Genomic DNA, 24,208 nt, shown 5'->3' with positions numbered 1-24,208 from the left:
TATGGAGCGCGAGGGCGGAGTCTTGTTCCTGCTGCCCGTCTATGTCCTTGGCTGCGCTGCTCTGTGCAGGCCACACCAGGGGGTGAATCTCCTCCAGGGGGGCTTCTGGAGAGGAGGGGGGTCACATGCGGAGATGGGGCTGGGGCAATGGTGCGCGTGCCCGCAGAGAGGACTCTGAGTGCCGCCTCTGGCACGTGTGCCATAGGTTCGCCACCACTGTCCTAAGATGTTTATTAAGACATTAAATTTCAGTTTTACTGAGGTTAAAAAAAACTCATTGGTCTTCTTGCACAGATTAATGAAATATATAAAAAAATCATTCCTGGGATGTTTCAGTCACCATCTCACAACCTGCAAAAATAAAGAAGGATCTGACTACTCTTATCATGTGGAATAATTATGGCTTCTCTGTTAAAATTTATTAATCTATCACTGCTGTATAATGTAATTATTCTTCTTTCTTACAGATCATCTACTGCTATATCTCAAATGCAAGAATGCATTTCCTCTCTTTTCCACCAAGTCCAGCTATCATATAGCAGAAATAACTGCTGCAGAGGCCCTGCAAAAAGCAGCAGGAAGAAGAGGAAGTGAGTTATTAATATATGCAGAGCAGATTTGGCCACAAACTATAACATACAGTTTGAGATTATACTAACCCTGCCTAGAACAGGAGTAGGAAGAACAGGCAATGAGGTTTCCTAGGGTTAAAACTATGGCTAGCATTTGCAGCCATCTCTTGCTTTCTGCCAAATAATGTTGCTCTGTAATTGCTCTACAGATGACCATACAAACACTACCTTGCATGAAATATGAAGGCAACTGTGGTTGGTAGTCATATCTTAGTTATATTGGAGGTTTCTGCATTAAAACAGGAATTGAGACTAAGGAACACAACTCATTATGACTGGAAATGGCTGCTCTTACACTTATCCCTCTACTAAATCAAATGATCTGCATAACACTTAAGTAAATTGCTTTTTTTTTAAAAAAAATGCATTAGTATTTTTATAAACACGCTTAGTATTTGTGGATTATCAAGTGATGGTCAGGGCTAACCTCCAGGACAGTTTTTAAAGCAGACATGAATACCCGTAAATATCCCAAACATATTACAGAAATCCAGAAGCAAGGAATTAATGATGCTTTTTGCATTTTGAGAATCTTATCCCTTACGTTTGTAGCCTATCAGACTGTACCAGCAATGTCACCAATTCACAAAGGCAAGATTTCAGTTAACTAGTAGAAACACCATAAAGTATACCAAAAAATGAGATATTTGCATAATACATTCAATTTCTCAGTACAACTTTTTAAAAGTGCAGAGTATACTGTACATAGTTAAGGATTTGGCCCAAGATAGAGATGATACAGGCAGAGTTCCATGTAAATCGTGATATGAAAAGCCACTACTCTATCCCACCAAAAACAGTGACTGCAAACCATTCAAGTTCAAATGAAGTTTATAAATTACGAGTAGGAGAAAAACAAGAGACTTATAAGACTACAATTCTATATAGGATCCTCATGCTATTTCAGGAGGTCCCAATTCTTAGAATGCACTTTAGGGAAAATATTTCTCATTAGTACAGCAGACTTCACACAGTCTATTTTAGGCTCTTCTATGTGCAGAATTTGTATGTGTGGGTGTGTGTATAGGTACACACACACATAAATATGCATACTTCAAAACTTAAATGAAACAAGTCTAAGAAGAGCAAGGGCAAAGATAAACCTGAAAAAGAGACTAGAAATTAAAAGTATCCAGTCATAGCAGAACCTAACTAGAAATATTTCCCATCAAAACCTGTCAATTTGGCTGAAGAAAGTATGCAACTCAGTTGGGTAAAAATGTCATTCACTGTCTCAATCCCATTTATTGTTTTTGCTGCTAAAGCTTAATTTCATCCCTCTTAGTGCAATTTATTATGAAACCAGTTGAGAACTACTAAAACTTCCATGGACATTTTGCTCATAAAAATAAACCGAGGAGCCCTATAGACTGCATGTTTCCGAGTCTGGTATCTCTGAGCATGTCAATTTATGGAAATCAAAAGGATAGCTATAACTGCTAATGATTTGAAGGGAAACATATTATGAGAATATCTCTTTCTCTCTCATCAATTTTCTCCATTGTATTCTAGTGGGTTTCAAAGACTGGATACGTAAGATGGAGCTAGGAGCTTTGCATACAACAAAGTGGATCTGAAGATGGATCCTGCAACTTTCTGCATACAGTATATTGGTATAGTCTGTTTCCTTTCCCAGAAAAGCAAATCATGGAGCAAAAGTTTTCAAAGTTTCCTTGTATTCTTTGTTGCCCATCCTGTTAACCCGGTCTGGTTCTGACTCCTGGGGTGTTATATTAAGAATTAGGCCAACACTCGTCCCCTTGTCTGACCATTGGGAGAAATAAGACCTCATGAGCAAAACAGAAACAGCTACCCTGTAATCCTAAAGATATTTAATTCACAAAGCTTTAAATGGGACAGCTATTCTCCTGTGACAAAGTACTGGGTACTTATCTTGGCCCATCTTTTGTCTTGCAGCTTTTGTGTTGCAGCAAAAAACCAAAACTCATCTATTAACCTGAACATGTCAGGGTTGCTTGTTCAGAAGTGGTATTAAGGGGAAAGTGTAAGATCCAATACTACCTCAGCAGATGGGAAAGCTGTACAGAAGATCTAAAGTGTCTCTTCAAAGCTCATCTGTGCTGATATGATTATTATTCCACTCAGGAAAAAGCAAAAAGTGAGACAACAAGATGAGGGTAAAGGACAAATCAAATAAGAACAGAAATCAAAGAACAGACAGCAACTCAATCCTTCTTGTCCCTCCAACCCCAAGAAAGGCATCCCCTCTTGTTCTTCTCTGCCTCTCATCCTCCTGTGCCTGCCTTTGCAGTCTGAAAGCACAGTCCAAACAGCAGCCAATCCTGGGAAGGCTCTGGTCCTAAACGAGACAGAATCTTTAGAAACATGACACAGCACACTGGCTGAGGCACTAGAGATTTCCCCATGATTCTGGAGGGGGGAACTGGTCCACATCTCCCATTTCATTGTAAGTCTGATCTGCCATGGTGAAGGTCAGCTTGTATCGTAGTCTTACTTTCTCCTAGACAGAGAAAAAGGTGTATAACAATTAAGAGAAGATCTCTGGGATGATGGCTCAGATTTGCAAATGTGGGGTAAGGAGTGGAGTAGGAGAACTAGGATGTCTGAGAAAGATAACTCTAGCTAAAGAGCATAGCCCCAGTTGTTTACTTAAGGAGGTAATGTTACCTTTTGTGGATTTGCAAGCAGGAGGACCTGGGTGATTGCTGTAGGGGGCACTATTGGGTTGAATGGTGGAAGTTCTGTCCCTGAAGGTGGCTGCAATTTCACTTTCATCACCTGTACAAATAAAAGCACATCAATAACATTCTATGATTTAACCATTAAGAACAAGAATTGCCTCCATGCAGCCAAATAATGGCATTATCTAAATTAGAAAGGTTGTAGGCTTTGTATTTCCCCTCTGGAAGAATTGGACTGATAAATTATACTACATCCATCAGAAGTTTGATTAACATAACATGAGCCTTCATATCTTTTAGTTCATAATTCTAATTCGTGCTTGTTTTACAGCCTTTACGAATATTACATTTCTTTTCCTTCAATGAAAAGACAATGGGAAATATGAAAGCAATCATTTTTTAAAATCTTTAACTACCTAAACAAAGGAACAGGTCATTGCAATCAGCATACCAAGGGCAGCAGGGAAGTATATCAACATATATTGATCAGCCATGGGACTTGCTCCCTCCAGATCAACATGAATGTATGGAAGTGAAACCCTAACCCCAAACAAAAAAGCAGAATTATTCTACTGTAACTGGTAGTGGTTCTCCAAAGCCTCAGATCTTAAACAAATGTTAGATTTTAAACTATTAATCAGCAATAGCCTTTCAGGTAAGAGAAAAAAAGTCATGAAACCAAATCATGTCTTTTACTACTAAGTTATGACTTCTCCTTAACTCACTTAAATCAGCAGAAGATATAGGCAAAGTACTAGGTAGGTAAGTATTTAATTAGGTACTTACACTAGGTAACTTGAGGATGGGTGCAGACTTCCTAGTGTTCTCAAAAATTAAAATAGGTGCACATGAAATTTTAATTTGCATAAAAATATTACCTTGGGGACAGCAGATTGAAAGATGATGTTCCTAATGGGCAGAGGGGCTGTGCTTAGCATAGAAATGACCACCACTAGTACATCGGGTCGGTCAGGCAGAGAGTCCTTGGCAAAGTGGAAGAGGACACGGAAACCATGCTGGTCATACACAGTCACTGGGAGGATGCTACCTGGAGTAAGTACCAGGAGAGGCATAAAACATAAGAGAGAATACTGACTGGTCCACTCTAAAGAAGCAATCAGTCAGTGACTAAATATTATTACAGTCAGGAGATAGGAACAGAATGGCCAACCCCTGCCCCCCCAATTCCTCACCCCCAATTCCACCTCTCTTAGCTTGGTTGTCCTTTATATATCAACTAGGGGGAACCCCACATTTTAACTTTCCTCAACCTCTTTCCCTCGTCTTTCAAAAGCCAGGTCAAGGCAACGGAGATATCTTGCAAATGTACATCGAGAAGGATTCTTTGCACAAACCACAAACTTTTTACAGGTGTTTCAATTTGCATTAATGTCAGACACAAGGAACCAGGTGACATTGTGAGCTGATCAGAGTTGCTTCTTTATTGTTGCCTGCCTATTTATAAAAATCTCATCAGACTACATTATTTTGGGAACAGCCAGATAAAGGCTTCAGGAATTGTGTGTGTGTGTATGTGTGTGTGCGTGTGTGCACGCGCACACGGTTCTTGGCTTCTGTCGCTTCCCTCCCTGCAAAGACTCCAAGGTCACCAGTCTTTCCACTCTCCTCCCCCCAAAACTGGAGATTCCACCACAAGAAATGAGCTAAGCCAGATGCTTTGGCATAAGACCATTCTCCAAAACTTTGCTCAAACTCACTTGGCTTGATAGATTCCAGAGGCACAGTGACATTCATCAGTGAGAATTCTAAGGGATGCGTGGAAGCTGGGAGACCTGCTGGAAGGCTTGCATTTCCAGAAAGAGTAGGTGACCCTTGAGGGGCCAAGACAGGGGCTGTTTTTTCCAAGGGCAAAGTGATAGCAGGGCTTGAAGAGAGATTTGGGAAGACAGATGAAGTGCTATTGGTGCTCAGAGATGGGTTGGAAGTGCTTTTGTTTTGGAGATCACGCAAGGTTAATCGAGGAGGTGGCTGCTTCTCCCTGCAAAGTGTGAAAGAGAGTGAGCGTTCTTCTCCCTTAGCAGATGCTACTCCCTTTTCAGAAACACCCTCTGCCCTTCCCTCCTTGCTTCCTACCATCGGACTTGAAGAGACTCTGGGGGAAGAGACTGTTGTAACAGAGTCTTGCCTAGCAGATCCAGATCATCCATACCACTCGTGGCAGCAGGAGATGCAGGCAGTCCAGCTTCAGCTTTCCTGACTGCAGCCGGTGGTCCTGAAGAGACACTGACTTCAGGGCTCTCAGATGACTGAAAAACAAAGAAGAAAAATTGATACAGCTCTCCCCAAAAGCACACCAAACTGAATAGTTTAAGCACAACCCTTGGATAAAGAACAGTGTATTACATGCAATACAAAGCACAGAAAAACCCTTAGGTTTCTTTCACACATGTTAATAGCAATTTCAAATAACTGCAGTCTCCCAGATATGATTAGAAAAGTCTACAATTTTCTGCATAGCAGATCAGATTTGCACAGAATCTACAAAGTCTACACAATTCAAGGAATGACATGGATTCAATTACATATTTGTGGCCATCTCTATTCAGCATGCCTTTTCATTAAGCTTTCTAACGTCTTCTGATATCCCTTCCAAGAAAGTAAGGTTTCCCTTGCTTTACAAAAAGATAGCTGGGGAAAAATGAGAATAGGAAACTTGATTCACACTTTAGTTGCATCTGTTTTTCCTGAAATAAGACTCTGATTTTCTTCTTCTCAAATCAAGATCTAACAATCTGAAATAAAAGCAGATCCAGAAAACCAAGCAACTCACATTAGGGGATTTTCTTCATAAAAGTTACTTCTGCACACAACCTTGCTCACATACCTATGCTATAGAAACGTTTCAACGTGCAAGGGCACTTTTATAGACCTAAATAGTCAACTAAAATAATCTTCACTTAGATTTCCACTGGATAACCTGGATACATTTTGACTGAAGCATCTTTAATTGAACACTTGTACAATATGCTAGGTTAGCTTGAAGAATCTGCTATCATAGTTTTATTATTCAATTGACTTCTAGTCTCAAAGTTGTAGGGTTCATCAACCAATGATGTTCTTCCAGCTTTCCAATAACCAAGACCCCTACCTGGAAACTGTTCCACCCACTGTTGTCGGTGCCTTGGACTGAAGAAGTTGCTTGATCAGTAAGCCCTAGACACAGGATCAGAAAGAGCAGATATGAGAAATAAGATCCAATTAATCTAAAAGTGAGGAGCCCAAACTACAGTAGTATTCCTCTGCAATCCAGTAACTCAGTATAGTATGGAAAACAAATTAAAACATCCAAACAATGATTAAAATAGTAAATGAACTAATAGTCATAAGATGCCCCAATACACAATACAATCAATTATAATAGAACAATAAAAGAAAAAATAAAAGGAATAAAAAGACTAGAGCACATGTTGCAATGCATAAACTTAGGAGAATGCTCTCTGAAATAGTTCTGTTTTCACATTTCCTGAAAATCAATAAGGAGTGGCTATCTCCATCAGGAAGCTATTCCAAAGTTTTAATAAGAATAGACATAAATGGAAAAACACAATTTTGATGTATTTGTATATATTGTATACAGATGGTCCTTAAATCAGAAGCATTATTCAACCTTATTCTTCCCTGTTTAGAACATCCTTGTTATAGAAGAAAAGCTACATCCAGAGCAAACAGCTGGTATTCATAAAGATCTGCTCAACATCTGAGAAACAATAATCCTGCAAGACCTATTTCTACAAAGCACAGAATTTTCTTTAAGCAAAATAAGAGATTGAGAAATGAGTTAAATTCTTCTTAAATTTCATTTTTAAAAAGTATTCCCACCTGGCCTCACTCTATTCTGCTCAAATACCACTTTTAGAACTGTCACTTTCTGTCCCCTGTAGAACCATGGATTTACCTAGTGACATGAGCTCATCGTCCAGTAGAGAGACTGAACTGCTTTGTTCTGGCACAGTTGCTGAGCTACTGCCTGAGAAAGTTGGTACAGCTGGGTAGGCAGGTGCCACGTCTAGTCCTGACAGATCCAGAAGTGCAGAAGTGCTACCTAAACAAAGAAACAAAGTCTATACCAAGAAGAACAGAACAGCAACAAACACAGCTTTTAGCAATTACTCCCTTATGTCAGTCAAGAGATTGCTCTGCAAAAATCCTTATCCTCCTTCAACTCCCGTCAGTCTTAATTCTCTGATTACTGCTTCATTTTTTCAGTCCTAGAGCTGGGCTAAATGAGACTGAGCTAGCCACATAAGATCACTTTTTGAATCATAAAGTTAGATTATTTTTTATCTGTTTATCTCCTCATCTCATGTTCAGATTCCTACTTTAGACAAGACTCTGAGCTCTCTCCTCTTGTGTCAGCAACGATTATTCAGCCTCCTTACCTCGGAGAGAACCTGCTGTAGTTTCACCATTGATCTCCTCTCCTTTCACAATCTGCTTGTACAAATTGATCACTTGCGTTAAGTTGTCATTAGCCTGCAAAATTTCAGCTGCAACAAGACCAAGATGATAAAAACTAAGGTTTGGAGCGGTAATCAAATGCTCCACAATAGAGATAAAGCCTAACATTAACTTTTCTACAAGAAAAAAATACAAATGTTTTAAGCCTACGTTGTTAGTAGGTTTAAAACCTTCAGCTGAAAGTTACATTGACATTTGGTTGTTACTCCTAATATAGCCAACATAATGGAACAGGTCTACATGGATGAACAGTTTTGCTTCCATTCAATCCGTTAACCTGATTAGAACAACACAGGCACACGCAGATGCTCACCAGGGGATGAGAATGGAGATGTCAGAAGTGAAAGGTCACAAACTCTATGCACAAGGTAACTTTGGGTGCACTTTAATCCAGAAACTCATGATTAGAGTGACTTATAACAGAAGGTGAAGAAGTCTATTGATATCTTTAGGGTTTACTTGAAATTATTCTAATGTGTGACTGGATGCTTGCCTATACCTACCCAGTGCTTCATCATTATCCTCTGTGTCACTAGCAAGCCTGAAAAGCATGGGCCTCATGCGTTCACAGCGCTGATACAGCTCCTATAACGAGGAATATTAAAGTTTAGCATAATTAGGTGCACTTCTAGGTGTAAAATACATTGGGGTGGTTTTATTTTACTAATTATATCCGTTTGAACCTATATGAAATTATAAAATTGATTCAAATGAAAAGAAGCAAAGAGAAAAAAAGTAGAAGTGAAAGACAAAGTGGGAAGCCCCACTCAGAAGCACTTTGGAGTATGAACTCTCCAGTCCTAATTACAACAGTCTGGCCCAGGAGAGAGATTTCTTGTAACCTGTATTTGGATGACCTTGAAGCAACAGATCCAAAAAGAACAACATCCGTTTCATCTATACTTAGTCATTTGCAATTAAATGTGCAGTCAGAGGTGTGTGTATTTACACCTACCCATAAGTTAAGATTATGAGCAGTGTGCCTGAGTAGATGCACGTACCAATTCCAGTTTAGTAATTCCTCATTTTATTCATGGATTTGCAACTTCTGAAAGGAGCAGCCAGTATTTGCTCTATAAGTGGTTGTTTCAATAAGAGGAAAAGTTGTAATTTCTGGGCTATTCTTGAAATATTAACACCTTTTCTATCATTAATTGACATCACTTACTAAATTTCAGGTTTAAAGGCTAAATTCAATAGTTAGGTGCACACAACACATTGAATTATGGTTTCTTTAACTATACATTTTGAAATAAGGCAGGGATTCAGTCAATCCATGAAGTCAAATGAAGCCAAGTATCACAATGGCTTAGTCGTCCTGCATGTGAATCCAGATACTGCTTTGTTTATTGTGGCTAATTAGTAGAACCAAAGAGCAAAAAAAGATGTTCTGCCCCCTTCTGGAGGATTGTCATATTAATTTTCTAATTGGTTTCGATGCTATCAGTCTTTCCCAGCCAACTCTGGAGTATGAGATTATGAGCATTCCCAACAGCATGACCAATCTAGAAACTCTAGGAAAGAGTATTACAAAGTATTATATATGACCAGCAAAAAAATATACTAATAAAGATTTTAGCATATCTTTGATGCAACAGATAACAGATGCAACACATATTTAAGGCAGCTTAAAGATTAACAAGTATTAACATATAGGTTTTCTGTAGACTGAAATCCATGTCAGCAGATGTATGGAAATTTCTAATGAAGTAGACCAGAGGTGTCAAACTCAATTTCATTGATGGCCGCATCAGCACTGTGGTTGTCTTTGGGGGGGGCTGGATGGGTGTGGCCAGGGTTGGTGCGGCCTACTGGGTGGGCGTGGATAGAGTGGATATGGCCTACTGGGTGGGCATGGCCAGCTCTACATCATTCACGTCAAGGGTGCCCGCGGGGGCCTGGGCAGGAGTGGGACAAATCTGAAGGTCTCTGGCAGAAGGAGGTGGGACCGGGGCAAGCGCCAACGCATGGTCCATTTCTTCATTCCTCACAAAGGGTGACACCTCCCCAGCCTGCACCCAGGGGGCTGGTTCCTCGCTATTTCTAGACGGCCTTGTAGAGCTAAGACTGAATGCATTTCAGCATAGATGGCCACCACAAAATTGTACATTGGCTCCTGGCCGGCCTGGGCCAGAGCCAAGGCAGCGGGGGCCGTTCCCTCACTGTTTCCAGGATGGCTTCATGGGCCACATGAAACCACTTTGCGGGCCGCATCCAGCCCCCGGGCCTTGTGTTTGACATGTCTAAAGTAGACTGTAGTGCACAAAACATTATGCTAAAAATGTAATATAGTGTAATGTGATCTAGAACCTATGATATGGAACTTGTTCAACTTAACAGTAAATGACATGGAAGTATTAGAAGTAATTTAGATAATAGTATTTTAAAATAATAGTAAATTTGTATATTTGCTGAATATATACAATTGTTATCAGTCATACACCAATATTTGCAAATCTTAGGTGACTTATTTACTCATGTTACAATCTGGCTTAAGCAACAGACACAGGCATGTAAAGCAGCCATTGGTTCAATGAAAAAATAATCAGGCAGCTGAGCCTCAAGGGTAACTGGGGAGATACTTAGAAGTTCAAGCTCTGCAGGCAGCTTTGTTACATTAAAATACAAAGATGTTACATTAGCACCAAGGGTTTTCAATGATGCTTTGTAAGGGCATATTGGACTAACAATTTTTGCTTTTTCAAGCAAACATAAATGGAGCATTTGCTGCTTGTGATGTAAGAACGCTACATGTATTCATAGTTAAGAATTTCAAATACTCCATTAGGACTTGTTGCAAAACAAAATGCAAAATGTGGATATCTTCTCACTTTCATGAGATCCTCGCTGCTCTCTGTCATCTCTCCATTGCTATAGTTAGTCACCATCTCAGTCAGCAGTTTCACATTGTTATTTACTTCTTCAATGGCATGCACTCTCTTGGAGATCTTCTCCATTCGCTTTTGGTCCTGAAAGAAGAGAAGGGTTACAACTGGGTCCTCTTCCTACTCCTTAGAAGACTAGAAAATGTAAAACATGGCAATCCTGTTATTTTCAATGACTTTAAAGAGACCCTCAATATTATTCTATCGAGATCACTGAATGCTAAGATACTGCAGCTAACTCAGCATCCTAAGCAACTCCAGATATTAAAATATGCCACCCCTGAAAGTTTTTATAGCTCACTGGACATGTATTTCAAGACCATATTTTATCTCTGAAACCTCTGCCTTCCATATGCAAAGGAAAAGATCCTGTGAAATAGCATGAAAACTTTGAAGACAAGATTATCAAACAATGTCAACTGATAAGACACACAGAAATGGAAGCATGTCCCAAGCAAAACTTACTTCTTGAACCATCTCTTTGATGAGTTTATTGGCAGCTCGGAGATCTTCAGGATGGGAACTTTTGAGCAGGCGGGCCAGCATCTGCAAAGACACAGAGATCAGAAAAAAACAGCTGTCTGTGGAAAGCTTACAATAGAAGAGTTTCTGAAAAAACAGATATGAGATATAAAGCAGGGTAATTTTAAGAGCAATACTTTTCAGATAATGTTATCTCTTTAAATCAATCAGACCTTTCGAAATCTCAGCCTTATATACTTTGATAGAGACCTAAAACACCCCAGAAAGTGTTATAGTAATCAACAATAGAGTAAGGATAAATTTAATATTTTCTGCTTTCTCTGTAAAGCAGGCTAGCATAATCTGTAATCTACTATGATAAACAGTCAGATTTCACAGGCTGTTTCTAAACTTGTTTAAGGAAAAAAAAGGAGGAAGTTTAGTGAACCACTCATGTGTTGACAATTTGGTTTAACAATATTAGATTGAACTGTATGGCCCATTGCTATAACCATGCCTACAGACAGTTTCATCTTTTATCCCAGATGAGGGCAATCTGGGAGCTCTAGAAGTTGTCTGATTACAAATCTACCAGTCTGTTAAAAAAAAAAAAAAGCTTAAAACAGTAATCAAGAATGATGAGAACGGAGGAGCAAAAAATAGAGGTTTACAGGTTGTCTCATCCAAACCTAGTCCTATCCAAACTTATTAAAACTTGCTGGTGTCAGTTCACTGCAACCCTTAAATTGTTCATATTTTTACTTTCTACCCAAAACCTTTTCAGGTGGTGCGGTACTTGAAAAGCTAAGAGTTTCAAACCTTAGACCAGGGGTCCTCAACCTCAGCGACTTGAAGACTTGTGGACTTCAACTCCCAGAATTCCTCAGCCAGCTTGGGAATTGAAGTCCACAAGTCTTCAAGTCGCCGAGGTTGAGGATCCCTGCCTTAGACAAAGCAAAGCAATTACTGTAAAGTATCTAGGCAATGAATTATTTTTTTACCTTGGATTTCTCTTCATCATCAAAGATTACATTCTTTGGTCTAGGAGGAGGTGAAGGGAAAGACGCGTCCTCTGGCAACTTGGGGTCACATTTTACAATCCCTGGGGGTGGGGGAGAGAGAAAGGAAAGATCTTACCAAGAGGTGTTTTTTTTTTTTGCACAAAGAGTAGAAATGTATTGGAGAACACATTTCTTCTACTTGTATCCCAAAATTATAGATGCTAATTCTACAGCACCTCTTTCCAATGCGTATACCAACAAACAATGTAACATAGCTGCCTCCTCTCCACCAAGTGGCCAAAAGTAGACAAATGATCCGTTTCCCTATCAGGCCAATTTAATAAGTCTCCCCAATTTGACCCCTTTTTCCAAGTGAATGAATGTTGCAGTGAAGTAGACAACCTCTCAGTTAAAATAAATGAAGGAACTACAGGTAGTTCTTGACTTACAACAGTTCATTTAGTGACCATTCAATGTTACAATGGCACTGAAAAAAAGTGACTTACAACCATTTTTCACACTTAGGACCACTGCAGCATCCACATGATCAAAATTCAGATGCTTGGCAATTGACTCATATTTATGATAGTTGCAATGTCCCAGGGTCATGTGATCACCTTTTGTAACATTCTGGCAAGCAAGGTCAATGGGGAAACTCGATACACTTGACCACCGGGTTACTAACTTAACAACTGCAGTGATTCACTTAACAACCGTGGTAAGAAAGGTTGTAAAATGGGGCAAAACCCACTTAACACATGTCTCACTTAGCCACAGACATTTTGGGTTCAATTGTGGTCGTAAATTGAGGACTACTTGTATTGCTAATTTTTCCTATTACCCATCCAGCCAAGGGGAAGGTGTTGACAAAACCTGCCTTCTAAGAAGCGAATGCAAACAGATAGCATGGAACTATAGAAGGGGGTCTGGAAAAACAAAGACAATAAACTGAGTTTGGTGAACAAAGACCAGTACAAGAACAAGGACTTCTTTAGATATGTTCACAATGAAAGGAAAATAATCATATAACAAATGCTCAGTGAAGATGTTAACATGCTAAAGAATAACAAGGAGGTGGCAGAAGTATCCAAGTCCTCTCAAATAAGTGACTATTGATTTCATGAGGCAAATGTAAAGACCAACATGAAGAAGCAGGACTGAAGCCTGGGGCTGCTAAGAGTTATTGTCAGGAAATTACTATGTTCAAATGTTTAGGGCTAGATGAATTACATACTGTGGTAATAAAGGAAAAATTTGATGGTCTGGTTGAAACTATGTATTATCTTTGAAACACTGAGAACTAGCACTATGAGATGAGGAAAACTGAATTAGGCAACTCTGAAGGAGCGGAGATGCTGTTCCTCTCCAGAGAACTGTTCCCTGTAAGGAAACTGTAGGCCAGTAGTTCTGTGGGTCTAAGCACTGGAAGACAATGGAAACCATCAAGTTTAGTTGTGATAGAGCCCTTAAGGACATTAAATTAGTATAACCTCACATTCTAATCACTTTTGGAATTATAATTATTTTAAAGTTAAAAGAGATCTTCTGAACAACAAGTCTGAAAATCCACCTGGTGAGTAAAACTTCACCCTGATATAGAAGGAAGATTACCTTACAATTTAAAGAATTTAAAAACATGAAACAAATGGCAAAAAGCTAAATAAGAATTCAATCTAAGAACGTTTTAAATGGATTAAGGAAACAGATGAATTTGGGATATCAGGACTTGAAGAACTTTGAAAAATTGAGTAAATAAAACACTTTTGTGGGAATGGGACTTGCTGAGCCTATGAGGAAAGAGATTATTGGTGGAAACTTCAAAATAAAAAAATGAGATTTTGTAAATACAAAAACAGGACCCTAAATTAACATTTCAGGCAGAAATTTAAAAAATGTCAGATAAAGGTTGAGAGATTTCAAAAGGTCTTTAAAGAACTGAGAGAGAAGCTTAGAACTAAACTAACATCAATAATGTCTACATCTGGGCTTCCGGTTCCGTTTTTTTGACACTGGCGGACATGCGGAGACTGCTCTCCCTGCTGTCTGTTTTTTCTCCTTCGGAAGACCCTGGAAAGGGTCGAAAGTCACCCTGGAGGGGCAACTACTGTTGGGGGGGGACTCTTTCTGGATCGTGGAGGGGCGGCAGCTTCGCCGTTTGATCTGCAGTAACTCCTCAGGACCGCTGTTAATGGCCGCTCACTTAGTCGAACCAGCCGAAAGCCCAAAGCACCAACTAAGCATGAAGAAGCAACTGGAGGAACTGGGTGAGACCCTATTTTTTCTTTTCTCCTTCCCAACTACTTTCCTGTAAAAATTTTGAAATACCCCTTGCCCCCCCAGATGAATTCTGCAGCTTTTGCTCACTTTGGGAATATAAAGCCAAGAAATACACACAAAAAAGGAACAACAAGATTAAATGACCACTTACCTGGACTTGTAATATCTGGATACCTGGGCTCCCTAAAAGCTTGGTATCTCGACAAAAACTTACTGCTTTACTTTTGTGTTAACTGGGGGAAAAAAAGGGAATGTTCTTTGTTTCCTCTCTTGAACCTGAAAAAAGCCCTATTTTGTATGTCACCGGGGACATCTAGTGGTGACATTTGGTACAGCAAGTGGAAAATTTTTCTGACTGGGAGATCTCTGAGACTAAAATTTGTCCTTGACAGCAACCAAAAGATAAGAACTTGAAACAGCTAGGTGGTGAAAATATTTTTTTATAGTGGAGGTGGACAGTTATTGACTCTTATTAAAAATAGTCTCCACTAAAAGTCTGTAAACATTACAGAAATGGAGGAAGCCTGATGTCAAACTCATACTTGAAAAAATTCTAGAGGCTACTGAGCTAGTGAATTCTAGAATCAAAGACTTACGTGCCACTTTAAAGCCACAAAATACAGCTTTAACCCCATTAGAGGAACCTACACTTCAAAAAACAACAGAAGAAGGAACTAATAACAAAGTGGATTTTAAAGAATGTCAGGAACAACCTACCCAGAACTTTAACATCCAAATTTTGACCTCACTTAAAGACTTTACAACTACAACAGCAACAGAGACTGAACAAAGCAATGCTAAGATGGAACTTGAAGAGGATTTATGACAATACACTGAGATCCTAGATAATCTAGATGATCCAAAAACAACTATAACATTGAACATGAATTTTCATTTATTTCAGCTGAAACCAGAAGAAGACCAGCCTGAACGTATTATAAATACATTAACTCAGATATGGAGACGTAAACCATTTGGCCAACAATTCAACAATTGTGAAGGGACTGGCTTCCTTGATAGGCTGATGATCAGATGGTCTCCCCTGTTTCAAATGATATATCCAGGAAGGAAGGGAGAGCCACTTGAAAATCTAAAAGCTTTTTTATGAAAGCCGGCTTGGCATAAAAGGAAGGAGAGAGTTAGACTTAAAAAAAAATGGTTTTCCTTGTGTGATAAAGCTTTAAACTTTATGTAATGAGCCAAGGAGATTTTAAAAGATATTATTGGATTTAATAGTTAGGATCTATATCTATAAGGGAAATAAATTAGTTATTTAAATAACTGTTTTGAATTACAAATAGAAGATGGATTTAGAGGATAAAGAAGCTTGGAACTAAACTAACATCAATAATGTCTACATCTGCCAACATATTTCCTGAAATTTTAAAGAAGTCAAAGATGTAGAAGAGAAAATCCTAAACAATGTAGAAATATTTTGAAGAAATTGTGGATTATAAAAGAATTATAAAATGATAGAATTGAAATACAAATGACATATCAAGAAATGGGAAAAGATCTGACAGTGATTTATTGGATTTACAAAAGGAGGTTAGTAAAGTCTTGAAGAAATTTTTGAAATGGGAGAAAGTAAGTTTGAACGGCAATTTAATCCTACAACAAAAACTTGATGAATTAAAGATTAAGACTGTTTGAAGGAAAAGGAAATGAGCAAATGCTACTTTTATCTTTAAAAAAGAGAAAAAGAAGGCTCTGGAAACTATAAACCAGCCACCCTGATACTGATATCTAAGAAGTAAGCTAAGCTCCTTGAAAACAATGCAGTAATTAGTATGAATTTGTAATAACAAATCTTATTGAACTAAACTTATTTCATTTTTTAAAAATTGATTAACTTCCTTAATAGATTGTGGGAATGCAATGGCTATAATGACTTGCTTTCAGAAATAAATTGGATAAAGTACCTCAGAATATTCTGGTTAGCAAATTAATTAATAAATAATCCAGAATTCTCATGTCAGGCCTAATTAATCAGATTCAAATTATTATATTTTGGCAAATACCTAACTCACTTGTAAAGTTCATAATGTTGAGAAGGTTGAATACTGCAAGGTATGTCTTGGAATATAAAGATACAACATCAGTAATAAAAATTTAACATAACTATAATGCTAATCAATTGCATATTTAGATGTCAAATAGCTGCTTTGGTGACTATTACTGGTAGAAAGATTCCTATGGAAAGTATTATATCTAACAGCGTAAGATATGAAGCAAAAATTAACCTGCTTTAATCATATTGAACCATCCTCTACCACATTTATTAATTTGTATGTATGAGTTTGCAAAAACATTAGTGCTAAAAAAAATGCCCAGTTCTTTACACTACCTCTTCAGTATTTTTGTAGTCCAGAATATAAAACCCCCAAGTTATTAACCCAAGTTTGGAAGGAACATCCACATTCTTGTACAATTAAGTGAAGACCTCTGGGCAAATAAAAATATATCCCACCTTGTTTTTTCAACATCTGATATGCTTCTGTAATTTTCACTTCCTGGGGCAGACCCAACGTCCAGCTATACATCAATTCTAAGATTTTGGATTTCACTTTTTCTGCAGTTCTGTTTCCTAGATACTGAGGAAGGAATAAATCACACCTCATATTTAACATGAAGGACTTAAAGAAAAACACACAAGTTTGCTTCTAGGGCAGACATGTCAAACTCGAGACATCACGCAACGTATCGGGACTGTTTGCCATTGCCGGCAATGGGGTGGGCGCGGCTTCCATGTGACGCCTGCGGGCTGGCAGTTTGATACCCCTGTTCTAGGTTGTTCTGTATGAAGCATGAGATGAAGTGTCATGTGTTTGGTTCTATGCTGAAGGTGAAGACAAATCCAACTGTTGCAATCCTGACAATATCAGACATTAAGGGAATAAATCACCATTCTTCACTTTTCATTTACAGTATACTAGCACGGAACTCAAAAGAAAATGATTCAAAATACAAGGTTTTCTTGGTGAAGCCAATATTACTTTTTATTTAACATGTTAAAATATGAAATTGCTCTCTGTTTATCACTACTTGTTACTCTTTGAACCTGACACACTAGTAATGAGCACTCACCTTTGGTGACACAACCTTGATGAGTTCATTAAGGAACCTAAACTTGCCAACTTCATCATGAAAGCGCTTGCCACAGTTTTTCATACACGCCTCTAGCACCTGTAAAATAGAGCAGGAAGTGACCCTAAATGCCCACATGCCAGGATTCCTCATTCTCTTCAAAATGAGGACTGAGAAGAATATTATTTTAAAAAGTATGCCTTTTGAAGCTTTCATATTAACTTTTTTCTCCCTGATAAACCACAAACACAATATAAACCAGTCTTCCTCAATAGTGCCTTCTAGATGTTGGACTATAATTGCTAGAAGTTTTCCTACATTTTAGGAAGAGGTAATAAAAGGTTTTCTCCTCTGCCAAAAATCACAAATTATGACTTCAGATTTGAAAACACTGGTTGTATTTAGAGCTACATATTTTGTGCACGTTACCTTCCTTGTCTCTTAAATATGGAAATAATTAAAAGCAATCCCACCATAATTCAGTACAGAATTAGCCACCTTGGGCTATTCGGAGAGCATTGCCTTGTAATAACAACATGCTAAGCCAAAAATATATGATGGCTTTCAATATTAAGCCCAAGAATGCCTTATTCAGACAAATAACATATGCACATACATAAATATGAGCTAACAATTCATTCTATAAAACGTAAGTTAAATATGATATAAATGACAGAAAAAAAGTGTCAGTTACTCCCAGAAACTTAAGAGATCTCTTATTTCTCATTTTGTGGCAGGCACATATGACAAGGAATCATTGGAAACACCTAGATGAGAGCTAAGCAGGAGTGTCCTTATTAGGCACCTGATCCAAAATCTCAAATGTCAATAGACTTGTATTCAGATGAGAATTTCCTCTTTCCCAAGTGATTAGATACAGATAGTATTTACTCTTGCTAGAAATAGAGTGCATGTAAAATCAGTCAGGGTTAGCTTTTAGCGTTCATGTATTAATACAACTGCTGTGATTATTGCTTTCCATGTAGACCAATTGTTTCACATGAATGGGGAATATATTTATCAATTTACCATATTGCACACTTTTAAAGTTAAAAACCAATACACATGAATGTTTTAAAAATCTAAAATAACCAAAAACTGCAAGAGAATAAAACCAAAGTAAAACCAAAACGAGCACAAGAATCTAAAAAGAAGTATTTTAAACTGAAAATTCAAAAAGCCTAGGCCAACCTTGGCAACTTTAAGACCAGTGGACTTCAACTCCCAGCATGGCTGGCTGGGGCATTCTGGGGGTTGAAGTCCACAGGTCTTAAAGGTTGGGGACCCCTGGCCTAGGAAATGCAATAACCAAACAGAACTGCAGTTTTCTAGAAACCAGAAAGCAGCGAGGGTATGATGTCTCCTCTGAAATACTTGGTATCCCATGAAAAGAAGAATGTCTGTGTCTGTCAAAGGTATAGTACTTGAAATCAGAGTGCAGAGTGGGGGTGGGTGGGGGGAGAGATAATAATCATCCTGACATTTCACATTTAGCCTTGATAATATTGTTACCCTTCTTCCAGCAAAAATCTGACATAACCCCAAGATTGCTTAAGTTGTACCACCATCTTTCATTCAGGTAGTTACCAAGAAGCTTTGTTTCCTTCCAACTTGTAGTAAATCAAGCAGGATACAATTCATGACGTCTTACCGTGAGAGCCTGCATGGCTTCCCATTCTTGTGGAGACTGGATCTTGTGGGCTAGGAGCCGGGTTGCTAGGGGTGGGCTGTAAGTGAGACATAAAACAGTGAGTGGAGTCACAGGAAGAGTTAATGAAGTAACAGTTTGGATCTCTCTAAATCCCATTTTATTTTAATCTTAACACATTCATAATAACATACAAGCTACCACTCACTGGAATAAGAGCTCTCAATCCAGAGGCTATTCTTTTTAGGTCACTTTCAGACCGCCTTGAGGCTGACACTTTTTGTGAAATGGATGTGTTGGTGAGATGCTGCCCATTGTTATATGAAATCCCACTTTTCCCTCATGTAGTCTCCACATTTTTTACTTTCTATTAGCTGGCTTCAAGAAAATCTCACTGGTTCTTAACTCTGCAAATACTTTGTACTCCCCTTTTAAGATATTATACCTCTTTTTGCAGCAAACATTATGAATAAGGCAATTTAGTAAACTGTTAACTGACACTAAGAGACTGATTGAAGTTTACTTCTGGGAATAATCACTTTTATAATCAAAATTTGATTATGACACTAGTCCATTCCCTAAAAACATTTCCTAGTTTTAATATCTTAGTGAAATCTTCAAGTAATCCAGAAAAACTATGCTGGAGAGCCCTACTGCCAATAAAGAGGGCATACAAGTATCATTTTGAAATTGCTTTTAACTTCCTGTGTTAAAATGATGATCCTCTACAAAAGTCATCAATTTAAACCTGCTATCCTTTATGCCAGGGGTGTCAAACTGCCGGCCAGTGGGCCAGTTTCATCATACTGAAGCTGCGCCCACCCCATTGCCAGCAATGCAAAGAGTCGCGATACGTCGTGGCACATCATGTGATGTGGTGAGTTTGACACCTGTGCTTTATGCAAATTTACATCAATCCTATATTCTAATTGTAGTGTTTTTAGGTGTCACACACATACACATATATACACACATACATATATATTCACCCAACAATTATATATATATATATGTATGTATGTATGTATGTATACACACACACACACACACCTAAAGTCTTAACTAATTGCTTTTACTATTTTTTCTATCTTTCCAGAACTCCCACATTTCATACATAGGATATTTTCCTATTGGCATTTAACTATATTATAAACATGCTCTAGTAACTTCTTGTTCTTGCTATGTCCCTATGACACTATCTTCAAATTGTCCTTAGCTCATGAGTAAGACAGGCTTAAGTTGCATTTAACTGTCCTACCTTTAAAATAGTGTTTTTCCCTTAAGCCAGCAGCAATCCACAGCAATGTCCAAGGGAGTAAAACCCATTGTGATTTACTAACTATTTTGTCAGATGATACCCAAGAGGTAGGGAGAACTCGGCACCTATTGACTACTTCAGTCTTCTGGAGGCTTGCTACTTCTCTTGGAATTTAAGGAATTTTCCTCTGCTATGCTTGTACTTTTTTCCTTCCAAGTGAAAAGGTTACACCCATCAAAACCCAGGGTACCTCCCTGTTGCCTGTCATCAGCTCATCAGCATGTACCATAAGACAGTAAACTGGCTCTCTCAAAAAAGCTACAGAGTTAGAGTGATGTGGCATTGAAATAAAATAAAATCCTGCAATTCTAAATGAGCACTAAAGCCAGTGTCAAAACAAGCTTGCTAGATAGTTCACTGGCAGGATTGGTGAGCTGCCCAGTAAATGGGAAAAGCTATTCTGCCTTACAGGCAGATGCTATCCACTGTGGATATTTGCTTCAGATCTACAGAATGGGTAGCCCAAGATTTCTATTGTTAAGTGAGACATTTGTTAAATGAGTTTTGCCCCATTTTACGACCTAGCTTATTAAGTCAATCAATGCAGATGTTAAATTAGTTACATGGTTGTTACGTGAATCTGGCTTTCCCATTTACTTTGCTTGTCAGAAGGTCACAAAAGGTGATTACATGATTCCAGGACACTGCAACCATCATAAATATGAGTCAGTTGCCAAGCATCTGAATTTTGATCATGTGACTGTGGGGATGCTGCAACGGTCGTAAGTGTCAAAAATGGTCATAACTCACTTTTTTTAATGCCATTGTAACTTTGAATGGTCACTAAACGAACTACCTGTAATGCAAAAGAGGCTAACTGCTTTCCTGGACAGCATCCCAACCTCACAAATCAGCTGCTGGTGGGTTTATCCAGCGGCATATGATCAGGACTGCATGGCAAAAGGGATTACACAAACTCAGAATAGTGGGTTAATTTAGTTACTACAGCTAAATAAGCAAAAGCTTTGAACATTAGAAAAACACAAAGGGATGCAGATGCCGCCATAAGTTTATTCGGAATGCTTCTTTGGAATACTTTCTTTCATAGATAAACCCCAGATAGTCAAATATGAGATCAGGTATACTAACCCCTCTAATTCTTTGTTCAGCTGGTCACAAAAAGCATTTATGTTGTCCCATTCCAAGTCCTTATTTAAAGGATTTGTAGCTCTATCTGAATTGAAAGAAAGAAAAGTTTTATTTTTTTTACTTGCAATCAGAATAATTGTCAAAGTCCATTTACCAATCATATTACACAAAAAGGGAAGTTCTTAAAAAGGGATGTTCTAAAAAATTTATTGCAACGTTGCCATCAGACATAATAGAAGTGACACAACAGGAGATGCCATTGTTAGTGGTAAACCATGTGCTTACATAACAAAGATCCCAGGTTTAATCTTCAATATCTTTTTTGTCACAATAAGTTATCTACTTAGCATGTGCAAGTATTACTAAATGAATGGACAGTTCTCAACAAATTGAATCAAACATCTGGCTAAGGTAGCTCTATGAATGCAAATTGGAACATGACATTATAGAAGAATAAAACATTGAATTGCACACATTATCTCCTGAGAAGATATCAAACTCAAGTCTTAATTAAATCCATGCTACTGAGAAACAAGTGTTCATTTTTAAAAAATGCAAATCAAAGCTCTCTCAAAATAATCCACCATTACAATAATGTAACCTCAAATCAATATTGCTATCATCTGCACTATAACCAGGAGAAAAAACTTGCTACAGCTTCTATTCTTATAAAGCCAAAGAATATATAATAGTCATCTATTCTGCACACAGCAAACTTGATTAAAAAATAATGTGTCAGATCAAAAAAGAGGAGGAAACAGGACAAACAGATACTAAAGCAGCAGCAAGACATGCGACAAACAGCATACAGAATCTGCTATACCTTAAAGGTTAAAACATTGCACAAAAATCTTTGTGGGCCAAAGTTCCTTTCATCAGATATAAAGATATTAAAAAAATCATTTTGCAAATTACCAACTACCTCATTTTAGGATAGTTAGTTGCAACTAAAGATTACAAATATCTCCTTGAACATGTCTGGATTTTGATGAGTTATATTCATAACTAAACATATTCAGAATTCTCCTTTTTAAACCAATGTTATTTGTACCAGCAATATATTTACAGTCCATGTGATTAATACAGCAACTTTTTCTTGGGATTGCTGTTGTCTGATTCGACTAAGCCAGGCACAAGCTTCATTTTTGGGGCACAGTTACAGACCTTCACCTTGGCAGTCGGGGAGAAGGAAACTTAGCTTGGGCCAGAAAAAAAAAGTCTCCAGGGCTGAAGGGGGATAGAGGTCAGGTCTCTTCCTCGCTCAAGATAACCCAGCAAAGAGCAAAAACGTGGCAACATTTTCCTGGCAAGCAGCGACCTCAGGATGAAAAAGGGGAACCGCAGGGCATGTGATGTGGCGAGCGGGTCACGCGAAGAAGAGCTGTCTTCGAAGCAGGCCCGAAGCACCTGCTACCACTAAGGATGAACCCGGGCGGTCTGCCCTAACTTACTGATCCTGGACTCCAACGTCTCAGCTTCCATTCCGGGCTCCATCGGTTCCCGCTCGGTTGCCCCGCCCCTTACCGCCGCCGCCGCCACCACGGCCGTCCCGTTCAAAGGCTCAGTACTCCTGCCGCCCTCCGGCAGCCCGGAGCCATAGAGAAGAACCGCCGAGAACCGTCAAGAGGGCCGTTCTGGAAATAATAGAGCTTCGGAAGTTATAGCCGGAACGCCCTCTGGGAGCGGTACAAAACTTGCTCACAACTTCCTCCCCCGAATCACTGAGATGGACACGCTTTGTCTAGATTCTGCTAGAGAGATGGAAGTTCTACTGAGGTGGCGTTGCGGTGCCGGGCTGAGGCAGGACATAGGATTTTCTATCTATGGCGGAAAGGAAGACAGACACTTCACAATCTCAGGGCAAAAGAACAGGGAGACACATGCTTAGAGACAGAAAATTTGAGTTCAATCGTACAAGTTTAAGAGGATATTGCTCTTTCTATCTCTATGTTATTACTCTATGAGTAAATATAACGGAAGCCTTTGACATAATATCATAGAGAACGACATTTGAGTACGCTAGAACGTCTCACTCTACCTTCTGATTGCCTGCGTCAGATTTCTCGGACTACTAGATCGGAAAGCGCTGTAACTGCCGTCTTAAGTGCCGTCCCTTGTTGAAAAGGCGCATTGTTACCATAGTTATGCTTCATGAAAACAAGTCCTTTAGTGGTGCATTCTGGGAATTGTAGTATCATTGGTCAAAGCAGACGTGTGGGATTCGCTCAATTTCTTCCGACTCAGTATTTTTGATACGAAACACAATTCCTAGCAAAACATTTCGTTAGAGTGTTCCGAGGTTTCTCTGCCCGTGTAGCTGGGGTGGGCGGCTTTGAGGTGCTGGTCCGTTAACGAACGCGACTGAGTCAGAGCGCTAAATGTCGAAACTACTATTGGAGGTCAGGCATTGACCAGATTTATTCACCTGCTACCGTTGGTTGTTTATTTCTGGGTTACTAAATAAACCACAAGTGGAGCGGTATCCATATGTGAAATCAAAACTAAAATAAGCAACATTGTGGTTATTTGAGGGATGCTTGGTGCTCTCTGAGCTTGCTTGTTTTCTTGCAAACGTTTCTTTACTCAAACTAGGTGACATCATCAGCGCTAGTAAAGATACTGCAAGAAAACAAGCTTAGAAAGCACCAAGGATCTCTCATTTCAACC

General features: G+C 38.7%; 1 protein-coding gene across 2 annotated transcripts; it reads right to left on the bottom strand.

Moving 5' to 3' along the window:
* Positions 1-1,256: 1,256 nt before the first annotated feature.
* On the bottom strand, positions 1,257-23,597 carry GGA1 (golgi associated, gamma adaptin ear containing, ARF binding protein 1). Of its 2 annotated transcripts, none has more exons than XM_039333626.1 (17): positions 23,580-23,597; positions 21,542-21,626; positions 19,138-19,213; positions 17,487-17,585; positions 16,870-16,993; positions 12,123-12,223; positions 11,125-11,205; positions 10,606-10,743; positions 8,278-8,359; positions 7,696-7,803; positions 7,212-7,358; positions 6,405-6,469; positions 5,390-5,562; positions 5,014-5,294; positions 4,174-4,343; positions 3,282-3,392; positions 1,257-3,114 (listed from the first exon to the last, which is right to left on the bottom strand). In XM_039333626.1, the coding sequence occupies exons 3-17, from the start codon at positions 19,150-19,152 to the stop codon at positions 3,004-3,006; spliced, it is 1,806 nt and encodes a 601-aa protein (XP_039189560.1). In that variant the 5' UTR covers positions 19,153-19,213; positions 21,542-21,626; positions 23,580-23,597; the 3' UTR covers positions 1,257-3,003. The 2 variants fall into 2 exon arrangements, with proteins under 2 accessions (XP_039189560.1, XP_039189559.1); XM_039333625.1 differs by lacking the exon at positions 23,580-23,597 and adding an exon at positions 22,993-23,297.
* Positions 23,598-24,208: the final 611 nt, after the last annotated feature.

Source organism: Crotalus tigris, unplaced genomic scaffold (assembly GCF_016545835.1).
Source record: "Crotalus tigris isolate CLP2741 ecotype Arizona unplaced genomic scaffold, ASM1654583v1 scf7180000024506.7606697, whole genome shotgun sequence".
NCBI lineage: Eukaryota > Metazoa > Chordata > Lepidosauria > Squamata > Viperidae > Crotalus > Crotalus tigris.
Note: the sequence above shows the minus strand (reverse complement) of the source record. Positions and strands in the feature narration are given on the sequence as shown.